The 8,571-nt window shown below is 48.4% G+C and overlaps 1 protein-coding gene across 1 annotated transcript; it reads left to right on the top strand.

Annotated features, from left to right (window-relative positions):
• The first annotated feature begins 70 nt into the window (after positions 1–70).
• NFKBIB (NFKB inhibitor beta) lies at positions 71–8,529 on the top strand. The gene is made up of 6 exons (XM_060000593.1): positions 71–333; positions 5,867–5,972; positions 6,055–6,388; positions 7,192–7,280; positions 7,371–7,628; positions 8,375–8,529. Exons 1-6 carry the CDS (start codon positions 158–160, stop codon positions 8,468–8,470), a joined length of 1,059 nt encoding a protein of 352 aa, XP_059856576.1. The 5' UTR covers positions 71–157; the 3' UTR covers positions 8,471–8,529.
• The last annotated feature ends 42 nt before the right edge of the window (positions 8,530–8,571 follow it).

Genomic DNA, 8,571 nt, shown 5'->3' with positions numbered 1-8,571 from the left:
GTGGTATGGGGGCGGGGCGTTTACTATTTAACCCAGTCTGATTGGCTGAGTCAGGGGGCGTGTTGGGGAATTCCCCCCAGGGCGGAAGCGCTAGAATTCCAGGCAGAGCCCAGCGACTGGCGGGCGGCCGCTGGGGTCCCCTGAGGCTTTGGGGGCCATGGCCGGGGTCGCGTGCTTGGGGAAAGCTGCGGATGCCGACGAATGGTGCGACAGCGGCCTGGGCTCTCTGGGTCCGGACGCGGCGGCCCCCGGAGGAGGGCTAGGCGCGGAGCTGGGCCCGGGGCTGTCGTGGGCGCCCCTCGTCTTTGGCTACGTCACTGAGGATGGCGACACGTGAGTGAACCTTAGGCTGCCACACCGGGCCCTAAAATCCCACATCTGACTCCCTATTAGTCTCTGATCCTGACTTCCCAACCTCTCAATCCTAAATCTGTCTTCTAAATGCTTTCCCTGACCTCTAACCCCCAAGTCTAACCTTTGATAAATCAATTTCCAATCTAATTTTGATCCTAACCCCTTCCTTTCTGGAACTCTGGTTCTCAGAGCTCCACATCCATTGATTGATTCCACATCCAAGGCTCGATTTGACCTTCCTGACTGCGGTCCTGAGACCTATGTTAGAACTGAAGTTCGGGCAGGCTCCTCCTGACATCTCACCTCTAAATATGATCTTTGATCCTTAGCTCCTAACTTAGACGCATTAGATTTTGATTTCCGAAATTAATACTTGGCTTTTGACTCTAAGATCCCACCTTCTGAGCACTAATCTTCAAACCTTACATTCAAACAGAAAATGTAAACTCCATGACAGCAGGGATTCATCTGTTAAACAAATATTTATCCGACACCGACAACGTTTCAGGCCCTGTTTTAGGTGCCGGTGATAAGGCAGTGAAGAAAGCACAAAAACTTATGACTTGTGGAGCCTACATTCTAGTGGGGGTATATAGATGGCAGGGCAGACAGACTTACAGAAAGGAAGGGAGGAAGGGTGGGAGGAACAAAAGAGAAAGAAAGGTAGAGGGAAGGAAAGAAAGAAACAGAAAGCCACATAGACACAAAGTAAGAAAGAGAGACAGAAGAGAAGAAAGATAGGAAGAAACAAAGATGGAAAAATGAAAAAAAAATAAGAAAAATGGTATGTCAGAAGATAGTAAGTTCTTTGGAGAAAAATAAAGTAGGAAAGTGAGATAAGTAGATAATCTGGGGAGAGCATTCCAGGTAGAAAGAACAATGCTGTAAAGGCCCAACTGAGGGAATGTCCCTGGGGTTTTTGTGTGTTGTGTTTACAGTTGTATCCCCAGTGACGGAACAGTGCCTGGCCCATAGGAGGCACTCAAGAAACACCGATCTTCTCAAAGAACCAGCTGTGGTTTCATTTATTTTCTCTATAGGTTTTTTTTTTTCTTGCTTTCTATTTTGTTGATCTCTCTTCTGACTTTCATTATTTACTTTCTTCTGCTTACTTTAGGTTTAATTTGTTCTTCTTTTTTCTATTTTCTTAAGGTGGAAGCTGAGGTCATTGATTTGAGACCTTTCTTTTTTTCTAGTATAGGTGTTTCGTGTAAATTTCCCAGAGTAGTGCTTTAGCAGTATCTCACAAATTCTGGTGTGCTGTGTTTTTATTTTCACTTAATTCAGTACACTTTCTAATTTCTCTTTTGATTTCTCCTTTGGCTGGTGGATTATTTAGAAGTATGTTATTTAGTTTCCAGATAGTCCAAATATCTTCCTTTTATTGGTTTTTAGTTTAATTCCATTGTGTGTGCACTTGAAAAGAATGTGTATTCTGCTGCTGTTGGTGTAGTGTTCTCCAAGTGTCAGTTAGAGGTTGTATTGGTTTCTTTGGTTCTTCTGTTGTTCAGGTCTACTGTATCCTTGCTGATGATTTCTGTCTACTTGTTCTATCAGTTATTGAGAGAGGGGTATTGAAATCTTCAACAATAATTGTGGATTTGTGGATTTCCTTGTTCTATCAGGTTTTCCTTCGTGTAATTTGACGCTCTGTTATTAGGGGCACAAATGTTTAGGATTATTATGTCTTCTTCCTTAATTGACCTCTTTATCATTAGGAAATAATCTTCTCTATCCGTGGTAATATTCCTTGCTCTGAAATCTACTCTGATATTAAAATACTCACTCCTGCTTTCTTTTTTTTTTTAAACTTGTTTTTCATTGAGTATCTGTTTTTTATGCTAGCCAACGTTAGGGGCTTTCGTGTATGCTGTCTTATTTATTTATTTTTTGGCTGCGTTGGGTCTTCATTGCTGCGGGCAGCCTTTCTCTATTTGCGGCAAGTGGGGGCTACTCTTCGTTGCGGTGCATGGGCTTCTCATTGAGGTGGCTTCTCGTTGTGGAGCACGGGCTCTAGGCGCACGGGCTTCAGTAGTTGCAGCGCATGGGTTCAGTAGTTGTGGCTCATGGTCTCTAGAGCGCGGGCTCAGTAGTTGTGGCACACGGGCTTAGTTGATCCGTGGCATGTGGGATCTTCCCGGACCAGGGATTGAACCCGTGTTCCCTGCATTGGCAGGCGGATTCTTAACCACTGTGTCACCAGGGAAGTCCTTCACTCTTGCTTTCTTTTGACTAACTGGTGTTAGCATGGTATATCTTTTTCCATTCTTTTATTTTTAACCTATTTTAAAATTTATTTTAAAGGGTGTTACTTGTAGGTAGCATATAGTTGGGTTTTGCTTTTTTATTCAATCTGACAGTTTCTACCTTTTAATTGGAGCTTTTAGACCATTTACATTTAATTTAATTATTGATATAGTTATGTCTATCATCTCGTTATTAGTTTTCTACTTATCTCTTCTTTGTTTACCTTTTCCTCTTTTTCTGTCTTTTGGAACGAGCAAATTTTGTTCCGTTGTATTTCTTTTTCTTTTCTTTCTTTTTTTTTTTTTTTTTGCGGTACGCGGGCCTCTCACTGTTGTGGCCTCTCCCGTTGCGGAGCACAGGCTCCGGACGCACAGGCTCAGTGGCCAGGGCTCACGGGCCCAGCCGCTCTGCGGCATGTGGGATCTTCCCGGACCAGGGCACAAACCCGTGTCCCCTGCATCGGCAGGCAGACTCTCAACCACTGCGCCACCAGGGAAGCCCCGTTGTATTTCTTTTGTTGGCTTATTACCTTTAACTCTTTGTTTTTTATTTTAGTGATTGCTCTGAAAGACAGGTTGGCAAACTATGGTCTTTGCCAACAAAGACAGGCAAAATCCAGCCAGCTACCTGCTTTTGTATGGCTGTGAGCTAAGAATGGTTTTTACATTTTTAAAAGGTTGGAAGAAAATCAAAAGAAGAAAAACATTTCATTGCAAGTGAAAATTATATGAAATCCAAATTGCAGACGCCATTAAGTAAGTTCTGTTGGAATCCAGCCATGCCCATTCATTTACATATCGCCAATGGCTGCTTTTGCATCCTGACAGGAGAGCTGAGTAGGTGAAAGAGAGACCATGTCGTCCACTAAGCTTGAATTATTTATCTGTCCCTTTACAGAAAAATTTGCTGACTCCTGCTTTAGGGCTTATAGTGTGCCACTTTAACTTATTATGGTCTGCCTTCAAGTGATATGATTCCGCTTCTCATAGCATAAAAGAACCTTAGAATAGTATATTTCCATTTGTCTCTTCCTGGCCTTTGTTGTATTGCTGTCGTACATTTCACTTATACATGTGTTATAAACTCCACCAGACACTGTTATAATTTTTGCTTAAACAGTCAATTCTTTTTAAAAAATTATCTTCTAAAGAAATTTACATATTAAGAAAGAAAATCTTATGTACTTACCCGTATAGTTACTGTTTTCAGTGTTCTTTATTCTGTTGTATAGATCCATATTTTCGTTTGACATCATTTTCCTTTTGCTTACAGGTTTCCTTGAACATTTCTTGTGATGTGGGTCTGCTGGTGATGAGTTCCTTTTGTATAGTTGAAAGCAGCTGTATTTTGTCTCCATTTTTGAGAGATATTTTTGCTGGGTTAAAGAATTCTAGGTTGACAGTCCGTCTTTGAGTACTTTAAAGATGTGGCCGCATCGTGTTCTCCTGTATTATTTCCTTTGTGAAACCTGCTGTCGTGCTTACTTTTATTCCTTTATACTTAAGGTATCTTTTCCTCTGGCTGCTCCGAAGATATTTATCTTAGTTGTTGATTTTGAACAGGTTTTTCATGTGGGGCCTCGGTATACTTTTCATATTTCTTGTGCTTGGGAGTCATAGAGCTTCTTGGAGCCGTGGGTTTATAGTTTCCATCAGATTCGGAAAACTTTCTAGACATTATTTCTTCAAACGTTTTTTCTATCCCCCTGCTCCTTTAGGAACTTGTTACGGATAGACTGGGCCGCTTGAAGTTGGCCCACGGCTCACTGATGTCCTTTCCGTTCTGAAGTGTTCTCTGTGTTTCATTCTGGAGAGTTGCTATTGTGAAGTCCTCAGGTTTGCTAATCTTTTTTTTTTGGTAGTGTGTAATCTGTTGTTAATTCCATCCAGTGTCTTTTTCATTTCAGGTGCTGTAGTTTTTATCTCTAGGAGTTCAGTTTGAGTCTTTTTTTTTTCTTTTTTTTATCCGTGTCTCTACTTAACTTGTTGAATGTATAAGATACAGTTTGAATGTTCTCGTTTGCTAGTTCTGCCGTCTGAGTCATTTCTGGGTCAATGTCCATTGGTTGATTATTCTCACTATGGATCATGCTTTCCTGCTTCTTTGGCAGGCGGATTCTTAACCATCTAATCTTTGATTAGATGCCAGACATTGTAATTTTTACCTTGTCAGGCTAGCTAGCTTTGTATTCCTATAAATACTCTTAAATATTGTTCTGGGATGCGGTTAAATTACTTGTAAGTAGTTTGATCCTTTGGGGTTTTGCTTTTATGATTTGTTAGGTGGGTCCTGAGCACCCACCTAATCTGGGGCTCATTATTCCTCATTACTGATGAAGTAAGACCTTCCGGAGTATTCTACCCAATATCCTGTGAATTGTGGGTTTGTCCTAGTCCCGGCCCTGTGTGAGCACCAGGCATATCTCTCTAATCCTTTTGGATGGTTTTCCCCCAGCCTGGGGTAGTTTCCTTACACCCTTGCACTGACCAGTATTCTAAATACTCAAGAGGCCCCTCTGCGATCCCTGGGCAGCTGTCTCCTCTCTGGTTCCCTGTCCTGTGACTCCAGCTGCCTTGCTCTCCTGAGACTCAGCTCTGTCTCCTCACCTCAGGCAAATCTGCCTGCATTCCCCTTTCTGCATCATGGCTTGGAAACTCTCAAGACAGAAAGCTGTGGCAGTCAACTGAAGGGCTCATCGAGTGTGCTGCCTGTTTCCCTAGAATTGCTGTCATTCATTGCATGATGTCCAGTATCTTGGGAACTGTTGTTTCATATACTGTATTATGTCTGGTTTTTTTGGTTGGTCGGAGATGGGAGTGAAATCTGGTCCATGTTACTTCATCTTGGGAGGGAGTAGAAGTCTACTTAATAAACACTGGAGACTTCCCTGCTGGTCCAGTGATTAAGACTCCACGCTTCCACTGTAGGGGGCTCGGGTTCTATCCCTGGTCAGGGAGCTAAGATCCCACATGCTGTGCGGTGTAACCAAAAAACCCCCAAACCAAACCAAACCAAAACATTGATTAAACAAATTTGCTGAATTAACTCTGACCTGACCCTCCCAGGTTCCTGACAGCTGGTTCCAGAACTGTGGTCATAATGCCTAGCACCCAGCAGGTGCTCCACGTTTGTTGAATGAACGCATGCTAGAGTACTTGACCTCATAAGAAGTAAAACAAACAAACCAAAAAAAACAAACAAACACCCAAGCAAACTAAAAAGAGAGTGCCAGACCTCTGCCTTCTGACCCCGTCCTTGTCCTCAGGGCCCTGCACTTGGCCGTGATTCACCAGCACGAGCCCTTCCTGGACTTCCTCCTAGGATTCGCCGCTGGGACTGAGTACCTGTACCTGCAGAATGACCTGGGCCAGGTGAGCCACCCGTAGGCACCGTAGGGCTTGGGGGCCAGGCTTCTCTGTGTGACCCCCTAACCCCTGCCTTCTGCTCCTGCAGACAGCCCTGCATCTGGCAGCCATCCTGGAAGAGGCATCCACGGTGGAGAAGCTGTATGCAGCGGGTGCCAGCTTGCTGGTGGCGGAGCGTGGGGGCCACACGGCGCTGCACCTGGCCTGCCGCGTCGGGGCACACGCCTGCGCTCGTGTGCTGCTCCAGCCCCGCCCCCGGTGCCCCAGGGGAGTCCCCAACACCTACCTCGCTCAGGGCTCTGACCACACCCCTGACACCAACCACACCTCTGTTGCCTTGTACCCTGAACCTGACCTGGAGAAGGAAGAGGATGAGAGTGAAGAGGACTGGAAACTGCAGCTGGAGGCTGAAAACTATGAGGGTGAGTGTCCTCTGTCACTGGGAAGGGCCCGGGCTCCCAGGCAGGGTAAGGGTGCCTGGCTCTGGGCTCGGCTCTCCTGACTCAAAGCCTGGCCCCTTGGGAAATAATACCGAGGCTTTAGGGAACCCAGGCATCAGGCCCAAGGGCTCCTGCTCAGGTCCCAGCTTATTGAGAACCACAAGCCCCAGGCCACCCAGGACAAGGGAACTCAAGCGCCAAGCCCTCTGGGAAACTCTGGCAGCCCAGGTTCCCAGAGGTTGACATTGGAGTTCAGGGACAACCCTCCTCAGCCAGGCCTCATGGGAAAATAGACCTTGTCTACCCAGGGCCCTAGCATCTGAGTCTCAGCTCCCCCGTCTCTAAGCCCACCCAACTACTTGGGACCAGGCCCCTCCACAGGTAGAAGGGCGGGGTCCAGTGTTCATGGCCCACCCCACCCCCCAAGGTCATAGGCCCTTCAACTACTCAGGACCCAGGAATTTGGGGTCCTGGTTCTTTGTGAAGTAAGACCAGAGACTCAGGTCTCCTAGCCCCAAGATCCAGGCCTCCTGTCCAAAGCCCCTGGGCTCTTCATGCATGGGCCCCAGACATCCCACAACCCAGGCATTGGCACCACCAGCAAGTTCCAGACCACCTGAGACTTAGGCATTTGGGATGCAGGAGCCTCTTTGATATACCCAGGCATTCAGGAGCCAGACCCCAAACTCCATCACCCTCAGGCCACAGAACCATCCCCTAGGATCGTGGCATTGGGGGCCCAGGCCCACCCCCCCATCATCTGACATAGGTCACTCTGTCCCCAGGCCACACCCCACTCCATGTGGCTGTCATCCACAAAGACGCGGAGATGGTCCGACTGCTCTGGGAGGCCGGAGCTGACCTCAACAAACCGGTGAGCTGCCCTAGGGAGAAGGCGTGGCAGGGTGGGGATCGTCCCCGAGCGGGGCAGGGCCTCCTCTAACCTCTCTGCTGCACCCCACAGGAGCCCACATGTGGCCGCAGCCCCTTGCACTTGGCAGTGGAGGCCCAGGCAGCCGATGTGCTGGAACTTCTCCTGAAGGCCGGTGCCAACCCCGCCACCCGCATGTACGGTGGCCGCACCCCACTCGGCAGCGCCATGCTCCGGACCAACCCCATCCTCGCCCGCCTCCTCCGTGCACACGGAGCCCCTGAGCCCGAGGACGAGGACAAGCCTGGCCCCTGCAGCAGCAGTAGCGACAGCGACAGCGGGGACGAGGGCGTGAGTCAGGAGGAAAGACTGGGCGGCCCAGCTTGGGGGTCAGAGTAAACGGGCAGGTGGAAGGGGGAGAAGAGAAATTAGGCAGCACGTTGAGACTGACGTTGGGCTGCTGTGATTAGAGAACTCAGGCAGCAGTGAAAGTGATACCAGACAGCGATCAGGGGAGACCTGGACAGGGGTGGCGGGGAGAACTCAGGCAGTGGCAGTTGAGAAGTTAAGGTAGAACTCAGGCAGAGGGAGAGAAAAGACCTTGGTCCTAGTGGTTGGTAAACATAGGCAGCAGAGGGTGGCAGCATGGGGAGTTGTTTTGTGGGAGCAAGAGCTGGAGAATTTAGGCTGTGGGAAGATGACCTTGGGCAGCAGTGATTCAAACACGGGCAGCGGTGAGGAGGCTTTATTGGAGAACCCAGGCAGCAGAGACACTGCTGGGGGCAGGGGTTGTCGTTGAACGGTGGGGGTTGAGGAATGTGGGTAGAGGCAGAGGGAAGGGGCGGAGGGGGAGACCTCAGGCTGCGGCGGCTGAAGGGCTGGAGAGGCAGCAGGGCTGGAGCCCACGCGGTAGTGCTGGGAGAACACAGGTGACCTGGAAAGTGGTGCTTAGAGAACTAGAAGCAGGGAAGTTGAACTGGGAGCGGGGAACTTGGGCTTCAAGGCAGCACCCGGTTCTCAGGGTGGGTGGGAGAACTTGGGCAGCGGGCAAGGTGGCAGCCACCTGAGCCCCTCTGCCTGGCCCCCTCTGCCCCCAGGATGAATATGACGACATCGTGGTCCACAGTGGCCGGAGCCCAAACCAGCTACCTCCCACCCCAGCCTCGAAACCGCTCCCTGATGACCCCATCTGACTTAATTGTGAATAGAGTTTCCAATTTAATAAAAAAATCCCAGTTCTGACAACAGTCTCCTTCCCAGGCCTCCCGCCCACTCCTCAGCTCCTGTCCCTCTA

The sequence above is a fragment of the Delphinus delphis genome, chromosome 20 (genome assembly GCF_949987515.2).
Source record: "Delphinus delphis chromosome 20, mDelDel1.2, whole genome shotgun sequence".
NCBI lineage: Eukaryota > Metazoa > Chordata > Mammalia > Artiodactyla > Delphinidae > Delphinus > Delphinus delphis.
The sequence above is the reverse complement of the archived record's forward strand: the minus strand, read 5'-3'. Positions and strand labels throughout refer to the sequence as shown.

Coding starts and splice junctions, on each gene's coding strand:
- NFKBIB (XM_060000593.1), top strand. CDS start 158: ATGGCCGGGGTCGCGTGCTTGGGGAAAGCTGCGGATGCCGACGAATGG. Junction 6,389..7,191: donor GGAGGCTGAAAACTATGAGG/GTGAGTGTCCTC, acceptor CTCTGTCCCCAG/GCCACACCCCACTCCATGTG. Junction 7,629..8,374: donor GCGACAGCGGGGACGAGGGC/GTGAGTCAGGAG, acceptor CTCTGCCCCCAG/GATGAATATGACGACATCGT.